At 41.4% G+C, this 27694-nt stretch overlaps 1 protein-coding gene across 5 annotated transcripts in view; it reads left to right on the forward strand.

Annotated features, from left to right (window-relative positions):
* KCNIP1 (potassium voltage-gated channel interacting protein 1) overlaps positions 1-27694 on the forward strand; it is an 833815-nt gene that overhangs the window by 744195 nt on the left and 61926 nt on the right. The window contains exon 2 of one of the 5 annotated variants that reach the window (XM_030572373.1): positions 23475-23507. The exons of the other annotated variants lie outside the window; for them this stretch is intronic. Coding sequence (XP_030428233.1) covers positions 23475-23507 — 33 coding nt within the window. The remainder of the gene's footprint in view (positions 1-23474; positions 23508-27694) is intronic. 5 annotated transcript variants of the gene reach the window in all.

A 27694-nucleotide genomic window follows, 5' to 3' on the forward strand; every position in this document is an offset into this window, starting at 1 on the left:
GCTGTTGCAGAGAGGCAGACAGTGTCATTTGTCAAGTGTCTTCTTCATACAGGAGTCAGGCTTCTTCTGCTCCCAAGACAGCCCCTCCCCATAAAGGGATGCAGGAATGGGGTGTAGATTATAATAATGTATACTAAAAATCCTAACTCCTAATCTCCAGCCCTGGAGCTCTGATATAGTCACAGCAAGTGAGCAGCCCTTAACTAGCAGCCAGAGCAGTATACTTACCACATGGTGACTGTCATGGTATAATTCCCCACTCTGAACCTTAGCGTCCAAAAGATGGGGTACCAGCATGAATTCCTCTAAGCTCAATTACCAGCTTAGTTCTTGTAGCGCTGCCACCAACCAGGAATTCCAGTGCCAGGTACACTCTGGTCCCCACAAAACCTTGCCCGGAGACCCCCAAGACCCAGACCCTCTGAATCTTAACACAAGGAAAGTAAACCCTTTCCCTCACTGTTGCCTCTCCCAGGCTTCCCCTCCCTGGGTTACCCTGGAAGATCACTGTGATTCAAAACTCCTTGAATCTTTAAACAGAGAGGACAATTCACCTTCCTCCCTCCTTCTCCTTCCCCCTCCCAGACTCTCCCTGAGAGAGAAAGTAATCCTGACACAGAGAGAGATTAGCCTCTCTCTCCCCCTTCCCTCCTTTCTCCCCACCAATCCCCCAGTGAATCCAGACCCAGTTCCCTAGGGTCTCACCAGAATACAAAAACAATCAGGTTCTTGAACAAGAAAAAACTTTTAATTAAAGAGAGAAAAACAGTAATAATTATCTTTGTAAATTAAAATGGAATAGGTACAGGGTCTTTCAGCTGTAGACACTGGGAACACCCTCCCAGCCTAAGTATACAAATTAAAATCTTTTCAGCAAAATACCAATTTGAACTCCTTTCAGCCAAATACACATTTGCAAATAAAGAAAACAACCATAAGCCTAACTCGCTTTATCTACCTCGTACTTACTAGTCTGAACTTATAAGAGCCTGTGTGGGAGAGATTGGAGAGAAACCTGGTTGCACGTCTGATCCCTCTGAGCCCCCAGAGTGAACAACAACCAAAACTAACAGCACACACAGAAAACTTCCCTCCCTCAAGATTTGAAAGTATCCTGTCCCCTGATTGGTCCTTGGGTCAGGTGACAGCCAGGCTCACTGTTCTTGTTAACCCTTTCCACGCAAAAGAGATATGAAGCAGTTTTGTTCTATTAATTCTTACTTATCTGTTTATGACAGTGACAGATTTACCTAGGGAGCTGAAGGACTAGCATAACCTAATGGGATAGGGAGTTTTCCTAACACAATTGTATAACTGGGAGTCACCTTGACCAGGAAACAACCAAGTTTAGGGATATTGCTTCCAGGTGCCCAAAGGCCAGTTTAGCATTTTTCTAATCTCACAGTGTTCCTGGGCACGGGCATCTCACTGAGGACCTTCCTTATTGGTCAAGCAAGCTTTACATTCCTGGGCTTTTTTTTTTTTCCCAATCATTTGAACTCTCCTCTTTCTCTCAGACACTGCTCCTCCTCTGATCAAACATGCTGGTGGCCATACAGGAATGCCTCCTATCACTTCCCTGAGCTGCAGGAATGCCCATCCGTAGAACCAGCAGACTTTCCTTGCGTTACTAGCACACAGAAACCCAGGAACCCTGATAAATTCCATAGGGGTTACACAGATGAAATCTATGCATCTTCCAAACCAGCCTCATTATGAGAATCGTGTCAAGTTTCATATGTTCATTTCTCTCCAAGCAGCACAAACCTTGTGTGTCCTCACATTAGTGGATTTCATTATTCCTATCACTTTATTTATAAAGCACGTAGGGATGCAACTCGCTTTATATGTAGGCCTCCACATAAAGGCACGTATGTTCATTATTACTGTAAATAATGTATAGATGACTGTCCTGCCCAATCCTGCAGCCAGTAAGAATTTGGGTGGGGGCACTGCTATTCCACTGAGGTGCCGAGCACTTTGCAGGAGCCGGCCCTAGTATGGTGCTGGTATGTCAAACCCCATCCATCAGTCTAACTGTGATCTATCATCTTCACTTTTACTCTCCTGTTTTTACCCCACCGGGAAAGATGTTTATTAGCCCATTTATTGACCTCATAGAATCATAGAATTTAGACTTATAAAGCCCAATTCGTGTAACTACACTACATTGGCACTTGCATGGAAATACTGAAGTGGTTCCATGCACTCGCTTACTCTTTTCATCTTAAATCAATATGTTAACAGAAGATCTTGCTCCTGAATCAATTTTCTGATAAGCAGAATAAACGCACATCAGTAGTCTGGAACAAGGTCACTTTGGTGCAATTGCTAGCAATGTGTGTCAGGTTATTTCATTTGATAAGCAGTCCAGCTAAACAGTGATACAGGATGTGTCCTCACACAGGGTAAGCAGAAGCTTTCTGATATGCATCTGGTAACTCAAGGTATGTGAGTGGCACCAATAGTGTGTACACAACACCTGTTCCATTTTCTATTTGCATTGTGTAAACATGTGGCAGCTGTTTGTTGCAAACAGAGTATATAGCATTCTGTGGGGTATCCCATGGTCTTTTGCTTAGCTACTGAGAAGCATACATCCTGGGATTGTTTTCACTGTGAATTGTGGGAAGCCAAGCAAGTTTAATTTTTCAAAAAAGGCATGTTTCTGCTGTCTCCACCCTATATTTCTTTTCTGGGCTGGCTCATACCATTTTCAAACAGCTGTGGGCCAGCATGGACCCAACAATGCTCCAGGCCACTATGGTGACAAGAACAACTATGCACAGGCTGTTTGGCCTATACTGCAGCACTCCGAGCTGACTGGACCTTGCAGTGGGCCTTGCTCATCACACCACTGAGAAGATGATGTGGGAAGAGGAGACTATTCTATGGCAGCAACAGGAGGATACACTGCAGAGGTGGCAGCAGGATAAGGCAGAAGAACAAGAGGACCCCGAGCTGTGGGAACAAGAGGACCGGTTCCTGGATTAGCTAAAAAGTGTTCAATGCCATTTCTGCATCTGGGAAACCAGTATGGACTGAGGTGCTGCGGAGCTGGGATGACCAGGAGCGTCCAGAGAACTTCAGGACGGGGAGGGCTACCTTTCTTATGATGTATGCAGAACTGATCTAGCATTCTCTGGAGGTATCCCAGAGCTTGAGCAACACCATACCAATTTGCAGTGTTCCATACTCATGGAGAAATGGGTTGCCATTGTCATCTGGAAGCTGGTCACCCCAGAATGTTACCAGTCTGCAGCCAAACAATTTGGCGTGGGGTGATCAACTGTTGGGGCCATTTTCATGCAGGCATATCAGGGCATTGATAAGGTGCTGTCTAACCAGACCATGAAGCTGGGTAATGCTCAGGAGATTATTGATGGCTTTGCATGCATGGGTTTCTCAGAATCTAATGGGGCAATTAATGGAACACATGCCATCATTTTCACACATACACACACACCCCAACAGGGTGCAGAATTTATTTCTCCATGGTGCTCCAAGGACTGGTGGACCAATGCAGCAGGTTTACAGACCTGCAGGATGGTCAGGAGGGCCCACGAGGCTAGGGACTTTCAGAATTTGGTAATATTTAAATTAATGGAGACAGGACTTTTTGCCCCCAGGAGCACTGTGGACATTAATAGTGTGAAGGTTGGTCCAGTTATTCTGGGGGACCTGGCTTATCCCCAGTGCTGTAGCTAGTGAAACCATATACAAGCCACATTCATAGAAGGAACATTTTAACTGTTGACTGAGTAGTTGCAGAATAGTAGTCCAGTGTGTATTTGGCCATTTGAAAGGCAGGTGATGCTCTTTATGGAAGAGGTTGGAAGCCACAGAAAAAGCATTCCTAACCATTATAACTGCACATCGTGTTTTGTGCAATATTTGTGAGAGCAAGGGGGGAAAGGCTAACTGAGGTGCAGAGACTTGATCGGAGGTTCGAGCAGCTAGCAAGGCATGCCAGAGAGAACACAAACACCAATGAGAATGTTGTCAGGGGTGCCTGCTGTTTGTGTTTTGAGTCACATGCTTGAGCATTTTAGCCCATCAGGATGATGGGGGGCTGCGATGGAGATATTGCCAGCACTGGGACATTGAGTGTGAGTGGCTGAAATTTAACATTCTCTATGTGCTTTGGTAAAACCTATGGATTATTGCAGCTTTATTTAAAAGATTTTCTGTGTTAAATACAAAGATGACTCATAATGGATGTATTTTAATGGCTTTATTATGAAAGAAGAATACCCAATAACAGAGTTTAAATGAAACCAATGGGAAAAAAATTCCATTCTTCTTAAGTAATGAACTTTACAAAAACCTTTAATTACTGCAACTGTGCAAACAAAACTCAAAGTGCAACGGTAAGAACATTTCAAATATAACAATTTGGAGAGCATGCAAAAAGTTAAAGGGAAGTATATGTCTCGGCTCTATCTCTTCTTGTCCACATGGGTTCTGGGGTTGAGTGCCTTGCTTCAAAATTCTCAGGGGCATTGCCGGACTCCAAAGAGCTGATTCTTGGCACCCAGAAGTTGGAACTGAGCAGTAAATGGAAGCCTCTTGGAGCACTGCTGCTGGGAGGCGGAAGTTAGGATTTCCTCCTGGTCCCAGTAGGCAGCTCTGTCAAAGGCTGTAGAACATGGCTGGGTCCCAAATAATGGGCCTGTAGGGACTGATGGCCTCTCAGAGGCATGTTTTGTAGGAGGACATTCTAGCTCAGGGTAGCATCCCCATGCATTGCCTCTGCAGCTCTGTCTTTTTCCATGATCTTCTTCACCATGATTCTGCTGTCCTTGGCCAAAGCCATGCTTTCCCTGGGCTCTATGATGTGGCCTTTGGTCACTGCCATGATCTCCTGGACAGCTCTATTTCTTTCTTCATCTGGATGCTCATGTTTGGCCTCCGCTTCTCAGCCAACTTGCTTTTCCTCTATTATCTACCATGAATTCTGAAAACATTTTGTCCCAAGTCTTCCTTTTTCTCCTTCTCAGCTTAGCCAGCCTATCAGCATTACGCAGAAGCCCTGTCTTTGACAGTCCAGCTATTCAAGGTGCTGTGGCTGTGCAAGTAGGGGGGGGGGAAACAGTGATTTATTGTTCATACTCTAGGTAAGTCATGATAGATTTCTTTAGTAGTATATGTGACCTTACCTCCCCGAAATTCATTCTCATTCTTGGGGGAACCTCAGAGATAGTACATGGTCTTCATTTGCAGAGCATGTTGGGTACATTTGACTTTGTTTGCTGTAAATGCTTTTGTACTGCTGGAGGGAGGTGGAGTGGTCAGAGCTATGATCCAGGTTTGGTTCTGCAGTTTTGTTTGTGCCCTGAACATTCTCTTGTGGTGCCAGAAGTGTAAAGGGGGGATTATGGAGGGTGAGCTGGATAGTAATCCCATCTACCTCCCTGTCATAAACAGATAGTTAAGGGTTAATGTCTCTTTTACCTGTAAAGGGGTAAGAAGCTCAGTAAACCTGGCTGACACCTGACCAGAGGACCAACAGGGGAACAAGATACTTTCAAATCTTGATGGAGGGAAGTCTTTTGTTTGTGCTGTTGGTGGTGGTGGTGTTCACTTCTGGGACTAAGAGGGACCAGATGTACATTCAGGCTCTCCAAATCTTTCTCAATCAGTCTCTCATGTTTCAAACCAGTAAGTAATTAGCCAGGCAAGGCGTGTTAGTCTTATTTTTGTTTCCTTAACTTGTAAATGTTTCTTTTTGCTGGAAGGATTTTACTTCTGTTTGCTGTAACTTTGAACCTAAGGCTAGGGGGGCCCCCTCTGGTCTATAGAAATCTGATTACCCTGTAAAGCATTTTCCATCCTGATTTTACAAAGATAATTTTTACCTTTTCTTTCTTTAATTAAAAGCTTTCTTTTTAAGAACCTGATTGATTTTCCCTTGTTTTAAGATCTAAGGGGATTGGATCTGGACTCACCAGGGATTGGTGGAGGAAAGGAGGCGGGATAGTTAATTTCCCCTTGTGTTAAGATCCAAGGGGATTGGATCTGGACTCATCAGGGATTGGTGGGGGGGGGAGAGGAGGGGGATGGTAAATTTCTCCTTGTTTTAAGATCCAAGGGGTTTGGATCTGTGTTCACTAGGGAATTTATGAAGTCCCTCAAGGCAACCCATGGAGGGGACGAAGTTTTGGGGGAACAGAGTGCCCCAGACACTGGAATTCTGGGTAGTGGCAGTATACCAGAGCTAAGCTAGTAATTAGGCTTAGAAGTGTCCATGCAGGTCCCCATATCTGAACCCTAAAGTTCAAAGTGGGGAAAGAAACCTTTACACTCCCCTTTATACTATTCTCACTGTTGATGACCATACATTGAGTTAGGTGAATAGGAGGCTAGAGCAGCGGCTCTCAAACTGTGGGTCAGGACCCCAAAGTGGGACTTGCTGGGGCCCAGGGCCAAAGCCAAAGACTGAACCCCACTGCCCAGGTACGAAGCCCAAGGGCTTCAGCCCTGGGTGACAGGGCTCAGGTTATAGTGTCCCCTCCCCCAGGGCTGAAGCCCTTGGGATTCAGCTTTGGCCCCCAACCTTGGGCAGAAGGGCTCAGTCTTCGGCTTGGTCCACTGCCTCAGGGTATCAGGGCTTGTGTGGGCTTAGACTTCGGTCCCGCATCCTGGGGTCTTGCAGTAATTTTTGTTGTCGGAAGGGAGTGGAAGAGGCTTGCAAGCTATACTGGAACCAGAAGCGTGTAACTGTTAGCTATAATGCGTGAAACAGAACTGAGCTATTTCTCAGTATTACTTTCTGTTATATCTCTCACACAGACATCAAGAAGTGCAGAAAAAAATAGATAAACTCCTACAATAATTGTCAACTACAATGCATGTCACAGGGCATTTGTACCTCCGCCGGGACCGGCATTGTTTGTGCCTTGACCAGGCATGCTCTGTGCACTCATACCTCATGTAAATGAGGAAAACTAACCACATACCTGTAAGCATGGTCTCAATAAATGTTCAGTGTTGCATGTTTTCAGATGAGCAGGACACAGATCTGAACATCATTTGTCATATATGCCTAGGCACAGTGTTTAGATACCAACTCCTAGGGGAATTCTGCACTGAAAATTTTTGTCAAAATAACACTATATAATCATGCCAGTTTAAAATATTTTGGTAATTTATTTCAGAATACTTGCCAGCAATTATTTCCATAACAATACAGACACACATACTAATTCCCCCGGGTAGAGAGTTAAATAAAGCCCTAGGACAACCCAGTTTCTGTTTCTGCTCTCACCTCCCTAGAGCCCAGCTAGGGGGGCCAGACACTCACACCCATTCCTAACCCTAGAGCCCAGCTGCAGACCCTTCCCTGCCCCCCCAGCCCAGACACTCACACCCTCCTAGAGTCCAGGGATCCAGAGGGAGAAACAACCTGATGCTGGGTCCCAGGCTTGCATGGAGTTTCCTGCACACCACCCGCCCCCTGGCAGTGTCTTCTACTTGCAAGCTGGTATCTGTCAGGTCCAGCGACCCCTAGTGGTGGCCAACATCTCTGCAGCTCATTTCGGGGGGTGGGTGGGGAAGGAAATTCTGTGCATATAACATTTAATTTCTGCAAAATTCTGAGTTGTGCAGTGCTGCAGAATTCTCCCACGAGTAGATACCAGGCTGCTGGGCACACTGGAAATGTCTAGATAAGTGAATCGATACATGTGAGTATTCCTACTACGTTTACATGGAAATAGAGGGTGATATATCTCAAAATAACCTAAGTAAGCCTGATCAAAAGTTTGTTATGCTAATATTAGAGTCAAAAGAGATTTCTTTCAAAGAACAATAACAGCCAGTGTACTATGACTCCTAAGCAATGGATTCTGAAATGTGAAAAAAGAATCTACTACAGCTCTTCAAACTGAGTCACCATGGTTATTTTAGTTTAATCAAATCCATACTTAGCTTTAGCACTATTTATTAGTCATCTGATTGCTACCTCATTAATTAGTATTATTAGATCAATTCCTAAATATACAGCAAACAGCAATCCAAGAGCTGAGTTGGAGAAACTATCAAGTGTTTTAAGCACTGAATTGATTTCTACTTTCCAATTTAGGTTTTGAAAAAATGCATATCACAGGAACTCTTGGTGCTCTGTCCTACAAAGTGGTAACTAAGGTACAGATTACCCATTTAAAATGAGGGAAGATTTATTTGCACAGGTTATGTGAGTGCCAGTAAAGCTGTAGGGGATTTCTGTGGGACAGCTCTGAACATACACATGAGGTTTGATAATGCTGGTAAAAGCTCTGATGCACCTCAAAGTGTGTAAGCATTATTATTTTCATTAAACCAATAAAGATTTACAAAATGTCCGTTGATCAATTCCTGATCTGCTGAAGGGCTATGGAGATAGTTCATTCACAGCTGTGTTGAAAGGGACTCCAATGGACTTTTGATATCTTGAAATAGCTCTATTTAGACTTAACATTACTGTGAGAAATCAATCAGGTCTGGTGTTATGTTTTTGGGGTGCAACTTAGACCAGTGAGAGGTAATATCATGGCTTGTCCTGTAACTCCGAGTGCCCTAAAATACTCTGCTGCTGTAGTTGCCTGTCTGGATGCTCCCAGCCATCATACAATCATGCACTGAATGTCTGTGTGTTAAGCAACTTTGGTTCAACAACTCTGACTTCACTTATTACATGACAACCACTCTCTGGTCTTCACCAGCCTTGGTTACTACTAGTCAAGTGACCCCAACATACACCTCAGGCCTGAATTTCCTTCAAATAATCTGCCCTGAAATGTGCAGCCTCCTCGTGGAACATTTCGAGGTCCGTGGTTCCTTTAAAGAGACAAAAACACAGCAGCTTGTTGCTTTAACTGGAGCTAAAAACCCTTCAATTCAAACACAGCACAAGTTAGTTTAAATTAAAAGTATAACAAGTTTATTAACAAGAGAGAGGTTTTAAGTGAGTTGAAGTATAAGGGATAAAGTCAGAAATTGTTACAAGCCAATAAAAGTGAAAAGGGTTTCTAGAGACTGACTTAACAAAACTACAAAATGAAGGCCAGTTCTTTGAGTAGAAGGGTGACTTAAAAAGCAGCAACTTCAGTTTGGAAAATAAACATCTGCAGATAAATGTAAGATTCGTACCCACCTCCTTCCAGCATGACAGCTGGCCACACCCTTGGTCAGGATCTCCCACGAAGTCCAAAGTGCTTGGTTTCTTTGTCTTTTTGGGTGAAGGATGATTTTGCGCCCTTGCCCCTCTCTTTTATAGTCCAGTGAACTTTTCAAATGTATTCTTCTGAATGGTACCCCCAGATAAATTTCATTAGTTCCTGCTGAATAAAAGAGCCATGAGGTCTGGAAGATTAGGCTCCCTGCTGGTTCTTTACCCTCTAGTGTTTGTTACTATGCCAATTATCTCTGTCTGCTGCAATCTGTGATACAAATGAATAGCCCATTGAACTTGGACATACCTGCTTTGAAGTATCTGCCTCTTTCCTTTGTTTGGAGAAAACCTGTTTATCAATGTGCCTTGACATGCCTGGCTTAAACATCTTTTAGTCACAGACATTAAAGCATAATATTAGTGAGTATCCATAATTTCACTTGTAGCATTGTCACTCAGGGCTGTGAAAAATTTTGTGAACTGAGCATTATAGTTAGATCAACCTAACATCCAATGTAGACATGGCTAGGTTGAGTGAATAACACATTTGTTGACCTGGAATCCGCCCCTCAGAGAGATGGATTAACTATATAAAAAGAAAACTCCCTTCTGTCAATATAAGAAGCGTCTACATTACTGTGCTACATCAGCCCATCTGCAATGCCATGACTATGCCACTTTAGCCTAGACATGGCCTGTCATGGTACAATTCCCCACTCTGAACCTTAGCGTCCAAAAGATGGGGTACCAGCATGAATTCCTCTAAGCTCAGTTACCAGCTTAGGACCTGTAGCGCTGCCACCAACCAGGAATTCCAGTGCCTGGTACACTCTAGTTCCCACAAAACCTTGCCCGGGGAACCCCAAGACCCAGACCCTCTGGATCTTAACACAAGGAAAGAAAACCCTTTCCCCCACCGTTACCTCTCCCAGACTTCCCCTCCCTGGGTTACCCTGGAAGATCACTGTGTGATTCAAACTCCTTGAATCACAAAACAGAGAGGACAATTCACCTTCCTCCCTCCTTCTCTTTCCCCCTCCCAGACTCTTCCTGAGAGAAAGTAATCCTGGCACAGAGAGAAATCAGCCTCTCTCTCCCTCTTCCCTCCTTTCTCCCCACCAGTTCCCTGGTGAATCCAGACCCAGTCCCCTAGGGTCTCACCAGAATAAAAAAACAATTAGGTTCTTAAACAAGAAACTTTTAATTAAAGAAAGAAAAAACAGTAAAAATTATCTTTGTAAATTTAAAAAAAATGGAATAGGTACAGGGTCTTTCAGCTGTAGACACTGGGAACACCCTCCCAGCCTAAGTATACAAGTACAAATTAAAATCTTTTCAGCAAAATACCAATTTGAACTCCTTTCAGCCAAATACACATTTGCAAATAAAGAAAACAAACGTAAGCCTAACTCGCTTTATCTACTAGTACTCACTAGTCTGAACTTATAAGAGCCTGTATTGGAGAGATTGGAGAGAAACCTGGTTGCACATCTGCTCCCTCTGAGCCCCCAGAGTGAACAACAACCAAACGCTAACAGCACACACAGAAACTTCCCTCCCTCAAGATTTGAAAGTATCTTGTCCTCTGATTGGTCCTCTGTTCAGGTGACAGCCAGGCTCACTGTTCTTGTTAACCCTTTCCAGGCAAAGAGATATGAAGCACTTCTGTTCTATTAACTCTTACTTATCTGTTTATGACATGGCCCTAGGATAATATTGCTGTAGTGACTAGAGGCATGGAAGAAGCTATCAGTGCTATCAAACATGGCCATTGTAGGGTATTCTGTTGTAGTGCAAGGGGTAGCCTGCCTTCTTTTGGATTTTGAGATTTCTGGTTCATGTCTTGCTAAATGGATTCTCCTTTGCGTATTGCAAAGATGCTTTTTCACCTCTAAAGGACTGATTTACATAAAATGTTTTGTGTTTCCTGTGAGATTCTGCAGGTTCTGCAAAACTTTTAGTGGAGAACAGTATATTCTATTGTTAGTTTCTTTGATTTCACTGTAGGAAAATTTACTTTTGGTGAATGCTTCTGTTTACACCGATAGTGTGGTGCAAATATTTTCTTATAGTGCCTGAGGTCTGCCCCTGGAGCACCTACTGAAGAGAGGAAGCATGAAGTTAGATGAACCTTTCCAGGAGATTTTACTTACACACACACACACACACACACACACACACACACACACACACACACACACACACACACACACACACACACACACACACACACACACACACACACACACAGGCTCCTGCCTTTGGATTGCTATTTCAGACTGGGACTTTTTCAGAGCCGCAGGGAGAATTAAGTTGCATTGCTGCCCAGCTGAGACACTCATTTGAGATGAAGTTCATTACTGAAGGCCCAGTACAGGCAGTACAAAATGAGTACAGTTCTTTTATTTTTTTAGGGGGGGAGGGCAGAGAGAATTACTTAAAAAAGAAGCAGCTTTAGTTTGAAAAATATATAGCAAATATTCATCATAATACACACAGAACTCCTAAAATCAAGCTGTAAAACATTAATGCCACCAAACATGATTATAATTGCCAAATATCCATTGTCGACCCAGAAAAACACTGTCACATAAAAATGTGGTTAGTTAAAACTAAGCTTTCAGATAAATATCACAAGAGGTTTATTTAAAACTTAACATGGTTACTAAAAAGGCACATTGATGCATAATATTTTAGGAGTGAATGATATAGCAATTTTACATTGATTTTACCAAGAAAGCTGATTTTGATAAAGATGAATTCATCAAGATTACTTTTTGGGTTAATGTTCAGCTTCAATTAAATGCTAATATACATTCCCAAGTATTGTATTTCAAATATAAATAACATGCTGCAGGATTTTATTAGAGGTAGATCAACACATCTAGAATTTCCTTAGTGAAAATGTTTCCCCGTTTACAAAACAGAGTATTTTAAATCTCACTCTGAAGCTATGTCAGTACCTAATCACAGTGGCCTGTACTGGGATAAAGATAATATAGACACAATCCACTGAGACTGGTTTGACAGAGACTATATGAAACCACTCCTTATCCTATTTCCTCCCTGACATTCTCAGCAGCCTATCTGGAACAAAAGGGTTTTCAGCAATATAAGTCATGTTCTGAATTTGGAAGGTGTCACGGTTCAGACTAGTGAACATCAGTATGGTCTGGACAGAAATGTAGCCATTGGGGAGATAGCCACCTTCACAATAGTATAGAAAAGGTTGCTATGGCCCAGCTGGATTAATAGACTGAATACCCATCAAATACTGTAAAGTGGGCACCCCTGAATGGATGAAATGTGTCTCTGTTTCTTCACCCACATCCTGAACTGGGTACACCATCCCTCACACCAACCCTGTAGAAATTATTGAGCTTGAGAGCAAGATTTTCAAACTAGTGAATTTGGGTGCCCAACTTGTGAAGACTTTAAAGGGCTTTGATTTTCAGAAAGCATTGAGCCACCTACCCTCTAAAGATCAGGCCCCTTTAAGGTATTGCAAGTTGGAGACTCACAATCACTAGTGGTTTTGGCAAATGTGCACCAGGGATCTGTATATTGCTTTTCCACAGATCCACCTTTAAAAGGAAGCTTAAGGCTGCTGAGGTTACTCTTCTTCCAGGGAGTGGGGCTCATGGAGTTGATATGGAAGCACAAAACCTCTGATCAGATGCCCTTTGAATGATCTGAGGATAGGCAATAAGGGGCTGTAAGTGTTATTTACTCCATGATGGTTCTGGAAGGATGCTGCTCCTTCTCACATGTTAGAGGATCCTATAGAAAGAACAACACTCATAAAGTCTACAGCTGAGACAAAAGGACCCACTCTCACATTGCTTACTGAAATGGACCACCCAATGAGCATCAGGTGTTGGATCTAGCCCAAAATGGAGTGTGTTCTTCAGAGTCACAGATAGCTCTTTCTGTTGATCTCCGTAGAGCATCCAGCTTAGTGATTGATTAACATGTAGAGGAGAGAAATAGGTTAGCCCATCAATATCAGGGAGAAGAGAGAACCATCTCAGAATGTTAGTGAATCCACACAAGAATCCTCACCACAAATATTAGCCATCAGACAAATAATTTGAAGTCTTCCTAGACACTAGTCAGTCTCTTCATTTTGAGAAAGTTTGAAGCTCTCCATTTAACCCATTAGAATTCGGTGTCTTTATTTTATTTTCTTCCCCTTTCATGGTCTAAATTACAAAATTTTAGTAATCAAATATACTTTGTGCTTCAATATCTAAGAGCAGAGATTGACTGTCCTGCTGGGTAAAAATGGGGATCAACAGCAGGATATTGTAACTGCCTTCTTTCTTACTGCTCTTTGATGTTCATTTATTCTTTGCTTCATTTGCCTAATTGTCTTTCTAAGCCACAGGGATATTGCTAAAAGTAAACCATGGGTGGGTAGATGAACAAATAATCAAACCTTTTGGTTCAAAAAATGACTTGCAATGATAAACAGACCCCCAGAGGCACTCATTGGGGGTAATTTTTACACTCCATTGCTGTAATCAAGAAAGGATTCAGACTACATATGCAGAAATTTTCCTACAATGGTCAGTTATGCTAGGTTGCAATACATGATGCACCCAGGGATCTGAACTTCTCTTGAGTTTATCTTAGCCAGAAAACCCATTGAAAGTATCTGCAAAACTATTAGTAATGTTTCTGAATGACAATGACAATTAAGTCCCATAGGAAAATAGTGATTAATATTAATCTTAAATTTTTGTGTTTGTTACTCTATTAGCTACCTTTTTGAAGGAGGTCTTACTACTCAGTCATACCAACAGTTATGCCAAAGGCCATGGCAACCACTGGAATGAAGTTAGAGCAACTGCAGAGGTTGCTGTAATTTAAAGCAGTTTGGTATGGCCATCAACGGACTAATCCACAGCACAGAATAGTTGGAAACATAAAGCACTTTGTCTGCTTCCCCCAGCATACCTCCACCTCCTCCTTGACCACTTTCTCAGCATGTCCATAGACTGTGGATTATGCAGGGCTGCCTTATGCTGTTCTTGCACTGGGAGAGTTCCCAGTACCCAAAGCCAAGCACACTAGCTCTGTGGCCAATTTTGGATGGCGGAGCCACTGTAAAAGGACCACAGAGATTCCAGAACCAGGCCCAATAGGTTTGATTATTGATATCACTTACATTGGCGTAAGTCTGCTGGAGTCACTGGGGCTACACCAATGTGAAACTGGTGGGAATGTTAAATCAGACCTAATGTTCTATTAAGTTGTGGATACCATAACTCTCTTTAAAAAGAACTGTTAGATTCTCTTGTTTTTTCACCCATTATTTCATCAGATCACTGAGACTTTGTGGTTTCTATCAGGTAGAAATAACATGTGAAATGGTGTTCTTGAAAGTCAGACCCCATTTCACATCACCCAGTAATAGTTGGCTTACAGGCATTACCTAGCTGGGCTGGGCTTATTAAATTAGAGATGAATTGCAGCCTCCCAGAACCAGCAAGTACCCCAGTTGTAAAACGGTATCTACTTACACCAATCTACATCCTAATAAGAATATTGTCTTGTAGATGGCAGTGCTCGAGAGCTTTATATTATTATGCAGATTTTTATTTTTACTAGGCATGCCATGTGGAGCCCTAAGGTATAAACTTGTACCATGCTAAAACAAAATAAACTTGTGGAAATTATCCTTTAAGATTTCAGTAAAAAGCACAACATTGAATTGTTTTCTTAACGCTGTTCTGTATCAATCTGACTACCTTCGATGCAGAGAGATGCATAAAATTGAATTGAAGATGTGATGCAGAATGTATTCAACTTTTCACTTTAACAGACTGAAACTAAAGGTGCAGCTAGATTCTGCATTCTGTGAAATATGGATATTGTAGGAAATACATTAGCTTAATAAACCATGCAAAAATTATTCAACTGCGTAGAGAACTGCCATGTAAATGTTCATTTTTATTTCATTTTTACTGAGACTGGTGTAGTGCCAAATGGCATTGCATCATCTTGTTTCAATATACAAAGTGTGCTGTCCCTCTTTGAAAGATAGGGACACAATCAAAAGAGTTTTTGGGGCTTCTAGTATCATTGGTAGTGTAAACTGAAACTTTATTTGTGCCATAAAACACAGTGTTGTGACTCTGCAGGCAAACTCAAACGTATTTAAACAATACTGGGAAACACTGAAAAATGGGACATTTTCATTCTACCCCATTCTTAAGATACTTCAAAACTAAATAGAACTGGAAAGGCGGGAGCACTTGAAAAGAATTGTTCACCCACAGATATGTTTCTAGTGCAGGATGGGATGGGGAAGTGGCTTAGAGATTGTGATTGCCCCACGTAAGGTGAGCACCTCATATAATTGCATATCTCCAACCAGTTGTGTCCTCTCAATAGATCTAAATTAATCAAGTTAAAATCCTGTCTTATTTTGTTCGAGAGTATGTAGGTTCCCTTTAATCACGTATGCAAGCAACAGGGCAGGAACTTTCCATAGCATATAAGAAAGGGGGCTGCTAAGTGAGGGTTTGTCCAGCCCCCACTAGATAAGCTAGTGTTCATCCCCAGAAAATCAGCTAGTGCTGGTAGGCAAATGGTGTATGTATGCAAGTATTATTTCTGCTCAGAGAAGCAGCAAGATGCATCACATGGCGAGGTTTTCAACTATCTTTGAAAGCTATTGTATCACAAGTAATGAAGATGTCTGATATTTTAACTGCTTTCTTTCCCCAACCAAACCAGACTAGTCTGAGAAAGGAGAGTATGTTGTGTTGTAACTTCCACAGCATAGCTGGGGCCTGAAGGTTTTTGTATGGGGGTTCCACGGGTTTGGATCTCTAAAGTGCTGCTATACAAAATGAGCAAAGATAAATTTAAAATCTTTGCAGTTATTCAGGAAATGCATAGAGGCATCCTCCACAGGAGCTGAAGTAAGTACATGTATTAGCTAGTCTTTCAGTGGCACTTTGTTACTGTTAGGATGAACTGCTGTAGCTCACAGGTGGTGTTGCAGAATGGAAGTTCAGGATTGGGGATAGTAATGTAGCAATATAGCCAGTGAAATTCAAAATGCAGAAAGTAAATTAAATACATTGCTGATCAGTGCAGACCAATTACTAATAATGCTGTGTTTATATTTTTTATAATAATAATACTTCTAATAAAAATAATTATGTAAAAAGTTAAAATATCTTGGTATGTAGGTCAACAATTTTAATGGTGCATACTTTGTATGTTGTATATGATTAGTAGACCTCTATAAATAACTGGTGTTTTTTTTTTTCCTGGTTTGCTGGCAATTCCAAAAACTTTGGGGAAAAAATGTATTTTGGGTTGACCTGAAACAAATTTTTCACCTTTTAGCTAATCCAAAATTATATTTTTGTTTTGAGCCTCTTTAAAAACACATTTTAATACAATTTAAGGAAATACCTAAATTAAAAGTCATTTTGAATCAAAGTCAAAATGTTTTTTTTTGGTAAATGTCAAAACTAAACTTTTTGACTTTCAAAAAAAATTTCCAGCATGAACAATTCAGTGAAATGAGCATGAATCTGCAAAATGTTTGTGTGGCTGAATCTGCGTTTTTCACCAAAAAAGCTTTCAGATGAAAAACTTCTCCCAGCTCAGTCTAATCTTTATGATTAGAGCAGTCTCACCTTATGTTCTTATGTTATGTTGTAGGGGATGCTTGTAGGCAGAGACTTTGAAAGCAGTCAAAGAGATTTGGATGCCCAGTTCTATGATATAATGGGAATTGGGCAACCACATTTCCAAGGAAAAATCTCCCCACTGAATGTCAGATATTTCTGTGTGATGCCATTGTCTATATAGGTTAGCATCTGTCCCATCCGTTGACAGTAGCACTGTGTGATCCTGGTAGTTGTCATTTGGAGATTGTGCATGATTGTAGTGCACATACTGTAACAGCATTTGTTCTCTTCTGGAATGAGAGAACACATCACAGGAAAGAGCTGTTTGTCATTCTCAGCTGTCACTTGAGTTTTCATTGATTGCAAGCTGTTCCATTGACCAATGGCCTATGGCTACCATGTGGAGGTCTGGCATGGAAAGTCAACCATGCTGCATTTTCCCTGACAAAGACAAGGTTGTCTCTTCTCATAGCTACTTTAACTTGCTAGATGAGTCCTACTAAAGAAAGTTCTGTACGCATTTTCTTTTTTCAGGTCATATGCTCAAATGAGAAGGGCCAGTCTGCAATACCAACGACAGAAATAAAAGTTTAGGGATCTACAGTCTAGAGTACAGCAGAGGGAGATGAAAGCATAGTCAGACGAACATATTTGCTTAGCTTAGGGCTATAACCACACTAATATTGTGGCTTACTTCTTACAAGCCAATCAAATTATGTTGTTCCCTTGTATATTAGCTCTGTAGTACCCCCAAGTGAATCATATGAACTTAGTAGGATAGTTTGTTCTCTTGGACAACAGGAACATGGGAACAGCTGCTCGCCACTTCAGCATTTTTCAGTGCACAACACCCCGAAGGCCCTGAGGAGTGGCATATGCAGCAGGATATGGAGTTCCAGTGTTGTCACCCTGTCATAAACAGATAGGTAAGGGTTAATGTCTCTTTCACCTGAAACACCTGACCAGAGAACCAATCAGGAAACCGGATTTTTTCAACTTTGGGTGGAGGGAATTGGGTGTCTGAGTCTTTTGTTTCTGTCTGCCTGCTGTCTCTGAGCTTTGGAGAAGTAGTTCTATTTTCTAATCTTCTGTTTCTAAGTGTAAGGACAAAGAGATCAGATAGTAAGTTATATGGTTTCTTTTCTTTGGTATTTGCATGAATATAAGTGCTGGAGTGCTTTGATTTGTATTCTTTTTGAATAAGGCTGTTTATTCACTATTCTTTTAAGCAATTGACCCTGTTTGTATCATCTTAATACAGAGAGATCATTTGTATGTATTTTTCTTTCTTTTTTATATAAAGCTTTCTTTTAAGACCTGTTGGAGTTTTCTTTACTTCAGGGAAATTAAGTCTGTACTCACCAGGGAATTGGTGGGAGGAAGAAATCAAGGGGAGATCTGTGTGTTGGATTGCTAGCCTGATTTTGCATTTCCTCTGGGTGAAGAGGAAAGTGCTTTTGTTCCAGGATTGGAAACGGAGAGGGCAAGTCCCTCGGTTTGGATTCACAGAGCTTGTGTCTGTGTATCTCTCCAGGAGCACCTGGAGGGGGGAAGGGAAAAAGGATTATTTCCCTTGGTTGTGAGACTCAAGGGATTTGGGTCTTGGGGTCCCCAGGGAAGGTTTTTCAGAGGGACCAGAGTGCCCCAAAACACTCTAATTTTTTGGGTGGTGGCAGGAGGTACCAGGTCCAAGCTGGTAACTAAGCTTGGAGGTTTTCATGCTAACCCCCATATTTTGGACGCTAAGGTCCAAATCTGGGACTAAGGTTATGACACACCCACACAGTGTTTGTGCCTTTAAGAGGAATACATGTGAGAGTGAATACAAATGCAGTAAATGTGGATTTTGAGGGGAAAATGTAACAATCTTATTAGCAAGTCTGCAGAAATAAGTTTGTGGCAGTAAACACTTAAAAAATGTATCAGCTCATTTCTATACCTGGCAGCTTTTCTTCCGCTAACTCCCAGTATACTGTAAAAGCCCCCAAAACAATTTTATAATCAAACTACAATGAAAGCTGCATTGGATTTTTAAAGTTTTGGGACATACTTTTTTGCTGGCTTAGATATTACTTGTTGTCCTTAATAGCCCGGTCATTTATAAAAGGAGAGTTAAGTTTAGTGTGCATGGATAGGATGGTTTGAATTTGTGAAGGAAGAAGATTATTGCTAAAATTATGGAGATTTTGTTTATAAATAATCAAACTATTAGTGTATTTTTTTATAAACTGTTTTGTTCCTCTTCACTGATTTTATATTTACCGTGGGCTGATGATAATAGCATGACTTCTGTCAACTGAGTATTCCTTATTCATCCATGTTGTCTTATTGAAGAGAACGGGGCGATTCTTGGGAGGACAGTTTACCTGAGTAGTAAAATAACATTAAACAGCATTAGATCCCAATACTACTATGACACTTTGTATCTCAAAGTAGCACCATGCAATCCCATATAATTTATATGCTTTGTATAAGTTATGCCTCGTGAGGTATCATTTTAAAACTTAGTCTGTTGAACATTAATATCCTGTTAGATTTTATGTGTTATCATTATATGACAAGTTATGAAGTATTGCTAGATGTGTTACTGAAATATGTTCTGACGTTGGGAAAACCCCCAATCAACCTTTCAGTTACAACAAAGGAGTAGCCATCAATAGCCTGATGGGTGATTAATGACTTAACCCCAAGCCACTATCCCAGAGACTTCTCAGAGAAGTCATGTATCAGAGGGGTAGGCGTGTTAGTCTGGATCTGTAAAAGCAGCAAAGAATCCTGTGGCACCTTATAGACTAACAGACGTTTTGGAGCATGAGCTTTCGTGGGTGAATACCCACTTCCTCAGATGCACGTAGTGGAAATTTCCAGGGGCAGGTATATATATGCAGGCAAGCTAGAGATAATGAGGTTAGTTCAATCAGGGAGGATGAGGCCCTGTTCTAGCAGTTGAGGTGTGAAAACCAAGGGAGGAGAAACTGGTTTTGTAGTTGACAAGCCATTCACAGTCTTTGTTTAATCCTGAGCTGATGGTGTTAAATTTGCAGATGAACTGAAGCGCAGCAGTTTCTCTTTGAAGTCTGGTCCTGAAGTTTTTTTGCTGCAGGATGGCCACCTTAATGTCTGCTATAGTGTGGCCAGGGAGGTTGAAGTGTTCTTCTACAGGTTTTTGTATATTTCCATTCCTAATATCTGATTTGTGTCCATTTATCCTTTTCCGTAGCGACTGTCCAGTTTGGCCGATGTACATAGCAGAGAGGCATTGTTGGCATATGATGGCATATATTACATTGGTGGACATGCAGGTGAATGAACCGGTGATGGTATGGCTGATCTAGTTAGGTCCTGTGATGGTGTCGGTGGTGTAGATATGTGGGCAGAGTTGGCATCGAGGTTTGTTGCATGGATTGGTTCCTGAGCTAGAGTTACTATGGTGCGGTGTGCAGTTACTGGTGAGAATATGTTTCGGTTGGCAGGTTGCCTGTGGGTGAGGACTGGCCTGCCACCCAAGGCCTGTGAAAGTGTGGGATTGTTGTCCAGGATGGGTTGTAGATCCCTGATGATGCGTTGGAGGGGTTTTAGCTGGGGACTGTATGTGATGGCCAGTGGAGTCCTGTTGGTTTCTTCCTTGGGTTTGTCTTGCAGTAGGAGGCTTCTGGGTACACGTACAGAGAAGTCATGTACACCATGGGGGTGGACTAACACGTGTCACAGCAAAGATCTTTCTAGTAAGCTGGAAGAAGGCATAAAAAGAGAGAGTGATATCATAACATGGCCTCTCCCCCAACTCAACACTGGGAAGAATGTCTGGAGGACAGACACTGAACTGGAGAAGTTTGGTCCCAGACTGAAAGGTAGTCCCAGCCTGTGTATTGAGGAACTGTAACCTACCTGCTTGTATCATCTGTCAGGGTGAGAAAAGCTGTTTGATTCAACTCTTGCTTAGACTAAAAGTTTAGGATTTAGAATGAATGTTTACTTTTATTTTCTTAAGGTAACTATCCTGGCCTTTATGCCTACCACTTATAATCACTTAAAATTGATATTTCTATAGTTAATAAACTTATTTTAATGTTTTATCCTTACTAGTGAGTTTGTCTAAAATGTTTAGCAAATCTCTGTTCAGGTTACAAAGGCTTAGAATCATAGAATATCAGGGTTAGAAGGGACCTCAGGAGGTCATCTAGTCCAACCCCCTGCTCAAAGCAGGACCAATCCCCAGCAAGATTTTTGCCCCAGATCCCTAAATGGCCCCCTCAATGATTGAGCTCACAACTCTGGCTTTAGCAGGCCAATTCTCAAACCACTGAGCTATCCCTCCCCGCCATGTCTACTTTCCTATGAAGAAGTGGTGAACTAGGTAATGAGCTAACACTGGCCAGGCTTCTGACTAGTGCAAGGCGGTGCAGTTCCAGCATGCAAGATAGAGGAGTTGAGGGAATTGGTTGGAGCATCTCTATTGTAGGTGCATGAGTGGCTGGAAGAAGCATTCATGTAACTCAGTTGTGTGTGTCCCAAGGAATAAGAAATGGATTCTGATATTTCATATTCAGCTATTTGTATTTAGGTTTCTGAGGAACCTTCGCCGCCTTGAGTGACATATTGTCTTTGTCTCTGGGTTTTAGGGTTGTTACTTTACACCACTTTTCATGTTCTTTTCATGTTCTTATGAAAACTTTCATGGACATTGTCTGCAGCTCTGCTGTTTTTCTGAGGGTCCATTTCAAAATTGTATGTGTTTTTACATCTGTTCCCAGAACTTGGTTCAGTGCCTATGTATGCTACAAGATGAAATATATATTGGGGGTGGGGGAGGGGGAAATGTGTGACATTACAGACTGAACTAGCGTCAGATTCATTTTCATCTTGGTTGGTTTGTTCAGCAGCCCTCACTTTATTTCTTGAGGGGTAAAGGACAGAGAATAATTGAGAATGAGCTGGACTTTGGCAGTTTTGTCTGAAAAGAAAGCTATGATACAATTGCAGAAAAAGATGTAAAAGTATTAAAAATAATAATTTGTGTTTAAATTAATCAATTAGGTCCAGGGCCAGATTCTAAATTATTTCCGTCTCTGCAATCGTTAAATATGCAATCACAGCTATAATTCTAAAGGCTTTGTCATCTAATCATGTTGTCTGCACCCCAGTCTAGAATTAGCTGAAACCCCATCTATCAAGCTGGGCTCAGGGGAGAGAGAAATAGGAAAGCTTGTGATGATTGCCTAGCTCCCAGCCACTTTCCTGTAACAGTTCCACAACTAAATAATATATTTCGGCAATATGAAAAAAATGTAAGCTCTCCTTTGCCTCATCCTGAGTCCTTATAATTCCATTTGTCCTGTTGGACGGGAGGGGATGTATGCTTGTGTTTTTTACAAGTATTCAATGTTACTCCATGATATTCAGCCTGGCCTAAGAATTTTAGGGGGCAGATCTTCAGCTTGTGTAAATTCATCAGTGGAGCTATGAGAACAGTAAGGGCAGGCACAGATGTGCCATAGCAGCATCGGCTTCCTTCACACACACTTCCTTGCCTATACAGCTGACCTGCAGGACTGCTCCCATAGGGATGAGCATGTGTGATTTGGTGTCTATGGCCCATTTGATCTTTGGCCTCAAACTGGCAAGGGAATTCCTACCTAACGCAGATATAACACAGATGGTGACACATTCACGTATCAGCAGTAACTGAGCAAGTTGTGCTCGTTCGTGTGTTCCGTTAGTCCACAAGAGATCCTTCTGGTGGTGCACAGTGATTGGTCAGGGAGAGATCAGGTGTTTGGAACTGGAGAATGTGATGCAATTTTGGTATTTTTGTGTGGTACTAACTAAATGGAAGTAAGAAAACAAATGCAAGCTGAACTTACCAAGAGGTAGGAGCGTCACAGCATGGAATGCAGGCCAGGAAACTTGTGTACTTAGAAATGCTCTAAAGATCCTTGTGACTCTTCCTAAACAGTTGCAGACCAAATCTCAGAGCATAGCCTAAGGTAGAAACTGAGACAAAGTGCAACTAAATACAGTTCTAAAACAAACAAAAAAAGCCAACCTACTTCTTTTTTTTAAAACCTAGTTTACTAATAACACTTCCTCCCAAGGTGCATGAGAATTGCATCAAATTACTGTGCTGCAAGTGTGATGATTCTGAACAGGCCACCAGCCCCACGGACGTTGTTATTCCTCCACTAACCGATTTTCATTTCTACAGCCAAAGAAGTATTCTGACCAGGATGAGGAAGAAGATGTGAGGCTCCCACCACTGGAAAAAGGGAGCCCTTCTGTTCAACTTTTAAGATTGCATGAGGGAGAGGATTTGCTTTCAGAGGCGCTCAGTATCAGAGTGTATTGCTCCTTCAGTGTCATGTTGCATCCCCGCCTCATTGATCTCTGCCACTGATTGCATGGTTGCATGACCATTGCACATCTTCCTTCATGCAATGTCCTGTGTTTCATTGTCATACAGGGGAGAGGGAGCCTTGACTTCCTTAACTGCCCTTCTGCATAAGAGAGAGACGCAATGGAGTGAGATACGGCACATCCAAATAAGAACCAGAAGATCCTGGATCTGTTTAAGAGCCCATCCAGCTTCACTTTAAAAAAAAATAAACAAGGCAATAGTGTATATGGTTTTAATTTTATTTTTGTTAAATTTTTTTCTTACTTTTTCCTAGACTTCGCCCGATGGTCTTACCTGTCTCAGAGAGGTAAAATTTAAACCAATTTGACTATCTTGGTCACGTAACTTTTAAAGGAAGCCGTTTCCTAAGCAAGAGCAAGGTACTACTTGATCAGCTCTGCTCCCCCTTCACATGTTCGTTAGCAAATAAGATAAAGGTGGTTGAAGATTACCTACCTCCCAGGGTATTTTTTCAGGTTGTGCAATGCCCCATACCCGGGTAAGAAGTGTCCTGTGTATAGCCAGAATCTGCAGTTATCTAACATTCTTCTTTCTATGCCATGATTTATTCTGTGATGTGCTGTGCAGCTTTAGCTGCAGCAGGTTAGTTCGTTTATTTAATGCTTTGTTTGGTATGAGTGGAAACAACCTAAAAATGTGTAGAGTAATACTTCTCCCTGCCCCCATTCATTCAGACTTACCCTGACTTTCACTTATAATTCACCCTGTGGAAAGAAGCTGGAAATGTAGATGGAAGACAGAGAAGAACATAAGGTCCTGATCCAAAGCCCACTGGAATGAATGGAAGGACTCATACTGATCTTGGGAATGGGCCCTACACGCATAGAGTGAATACGGAAAATCTATAAAATAATTTCAGAGCACCTTCCACAGTTCAAAGTGCGGAAAGAACAAGTGTCTGAATCATTCCAGCTCTCCTGCATATAAAAGAATGAAATGTACCAAAAGGAAATAGAAGGCAAAGTGTTTGTGAATAAGATAAGTTTACATGCAAATATTAGCAAAGGGATCCCCAGACTGTATTTCTCTATGTTCTGTGTCACATTTTAATACAACTTTTCTCCATAGTTGCTTTTCACCAAGGCTCTTACAGGCACAATGTGCTCATTAAGCTTAACTGTTTGTGTAATTAATTTCAGTGTTGTTGATTTAGTGGGGAAAATGGAACTGAAATGATCTTTCATGTTTCCAAGAAACAGGGTGGATATTGAGAGGCCAGTTAGGCCAGTGTAGAAATGAAAAGGAATTAGAGTCTCTTTGATATGGAAATTAATCTCTCCAACCAGGCAATAATAATAATGATTTATTAATAAATTACAGTTCAACTTTAATCAAACATGTGTTATATTAAATGTATATTTCAGTGGGTACATGATGCAATATTTTTATTAACATTTACCATGAAGAAATTCTGCTTAACCCTTTCCAGGCTGTGTGATATATCAATATGACTTCCTAAGACATCTCCTTAGCTGGAAGTCTGGAAAACATCACAGTTTGTTGACTTCCATGGGAGCAGGATTGAACCCATAGTTGACTCCCAGTCTAGTTCTGCAAGCATACCCAATTTTACATGTTTGCAGGATCACGCCTTTCAAAAACTGAGAGTTGACCACACAAGAAGTTAGTGTGTAGCAAGCAAGGGTGTGACTCTACAGTGTACTGGCTTGTCATGCGGTCCCTGCTACTGTATACTGAAAGTTCTGTAGTGCACTTTGATGTACTGCTCTTTGAAATGGGAGTAACTCAAAGTGGACTACAGAACTTTTAGTGCACCTGAAGCAGGGTCCACAGAGTGTTACTGTGCAGCAAGCTAGTGTGCTGTAGACTCTCACCCTAGTTTGCTATGACTAACTTGCCATGTAGACAAGCCCTAAGGCTCACTTCTTCTATTTATGCAAACACTTACTATTGGGTGTAGAGCTTATTAATGTTGGAACCTCACTTAACTTCAGTGAGACCACTCATTGGGGTTCTGAAACCATTCATTTCAAAATTCTTTACAAAGGAACATATCATTATCACCATTTTTCTGATGGAGGAAACTAAAGGGACATGTCTTGACCTAGGGTATGTACCCGGATCAGCAGTAGAGCTAGAGTCATAACTCCAGACTCCCCAGCCTTATCCACAGAACCATGTTGCCTAGTAAATGTTTTCAAGTTCAAGTCCTGAGTGATTTCTTTATGAAACTTTCATACATTTAAGATATTTTACACAGGCAAAATTTAGCTTACTTTCCAACTAGGATGTAGATCTAGAAATTCTGGTGAAAATCACATCTTGGTATCATTAATTTTAAGCCACAATTAATTAGCTAATTCTCCTTGAGGTTCTTGTTCCTAAGTATGGGTAATCTTTTTTTTTTTTTAAATAAAATTAAGGTACACTGACCCATAATTTAAACCTTTCTGCTGTAGCTGTAAAACTACCCATTTCATCTAATACATGGTATTTTACTATTAATGGTGGTAGTGATGTATATTTTACATCACTAATTTTTGTACAAGGGAAATAAATTTATTATCAAAATTTGTTAAAAATTCCAAAGTTAATTTGTCCAGTGGCACAGTGGCATAGAATATTATCTCTGGAATCTCAGCAGTTGGGTGGGAAGAAGGCCTTGTATTGTAACCCAGTCTGGAAAAAGATTCTGGATTCTACCAAACTCAGAATTGTTGTTTAGTTTTTGTTCAAGTCAGGGAATGGTCTCACCTGGCCCACAGGAAAAATGGCCCTTTGGTCACTCTTAATATTAAGGGTACATTTAAACACTAGTATTAATAGATATTTTAATGATTAATTGATGGTCATAGAGTCCAATGTGTCAGTAAGTTGCTTATAACCATGTACAACACCTATGACTGATATGTTCATAAACATCTTTAACACATAGTACACGTCTGTAACATGTTTTGGGCAGGTATTAATCATTTATTAACATTTTATAAATTTATTATAAATGTAACTTTAAAGGAACAGTCACATGTTATATTAAGAACTCAGTGTTACTCAGTAGAATTCACGAGCAGGGCCAGAAGTCCCCTGAGGGGCATATGAAATGTTCAGCTTCCAGGGCTATATATAGTCAGAGGTTCAGACATGTGACCTGTTCATGTTTAAGTGGTTAATAGCATCATTTGCCTTCTATGTGTGTCTCTGTTGTCTCCCATAAGACCAAACTCTGTTTACCTTACTTCTTTGAGTAGTTTTAATAGACCACATTTGTTCCTGGTGTCACTCCATTGGCTTCAATAGAGTTGCACCAGAAGATATTTTTGGCCCATTGACTTCAGTGCAAGTACTGGTGAGAGTAAGGCAAGCATAATATGGCCCAATGATGAAGCCACAGGTGACCTCTTACTAAATGTGTCAATATGGTATTTTAGTAAGGCAATACTTAAGGTGGAATGATAACCAATGCTTAAGTTGTGGATAGTTTTAAGGTTGAGTTTTAACATATGGAATGTCCTGATGAAAACCCTTTCTGTATCATCATGACACTGTCACAGAAGGGCTACACTACTAGTTGGTAAGTCCTGCATGCGTAGTTATGTTGTTACACAAGGGACGAATCTGGCCCAGTTTAATTAAGAAATGTAAGAGTGGCAGCAAACGAGCTGAGTGTGATTTCGCTAATGTTGATGCAGTAGCTTCCACGATCACACTTGTACTTCAGTTATTTTTTCCCCTTAGTGCTTCTTTCTGATAGATTTCAGAGAGAGGTGGAGGTGTCAAGTGCTCAGTCACCCCGATGAATTCATGTAGGGTCTTGCATGGTTCCTGTCTATCACTCCCTACTCCGCCATTTCATCATGTTTTTTTAGTCTACTAGAGGAGACAAATATGTTGGGCTGAAGTCCCACCACTATTTTGATGACACTCAGCCGTGTGTCTCCTGGCCAAGATAGAAAGAGCCAGCTAAGTTTCTGCCATTAAACGAGTAAAGCAACTTGAACAGTCGATGTGCTTTGTGATTGCATCATCTTTCGGTGAAATGTGTCCACTGCTTCCCAAATTGGTTCTCATTCATGGAGTTCTTTTGGACTCTTAAGTGCTGTTGGATTCCCAAGGAGCAGCAAAGTTTCAAACCGCTTTTTATCATCTGTGACGAGCTAAGCCTTACGTCACCAATTCAGGCCTTTCCAGAGTCACCTCCAGATTAGACTGTAACAATAAACTCTACTTGGAGTTATCCCTGAGGTATTCTGAGACTTCAGTTAGTGCACAATGCAGTGGGCTATGTACCCAGTGGAATGGGTTGTTCTCAGAACATTACAGCTAGGTTCTGTTAACTCTACTGGCTCCCCATCTGTTTCCTAGTGCACTGCAATTTATGATGCAGGTTCCGATCTATAAAGCTCTCTATGGTATGAAACATGGCTAGCCTGGGGTATTGCCTTTGTGTCATGGTGCATAGGAATACTAAGATATTTCTGCTGCCAGTCCCTAGATGTGCCATCTTTGAGGATT

Source organism: Gopherus evgoodei, chromosome 8, assembly GCF_007399415.2.
Source record: "Gopherus evgoodei ecotype Sinaloan lineage chromosome 8, rGopEvg1_v1.p, whole genome shotgun sequence".
NCBI classification, from domain to species: domain Eukaryota; kingdom Metazoa; phylum Chordata; order Testudines; family Testudinidae; genus Gopherus; species Gopherus evgoodei.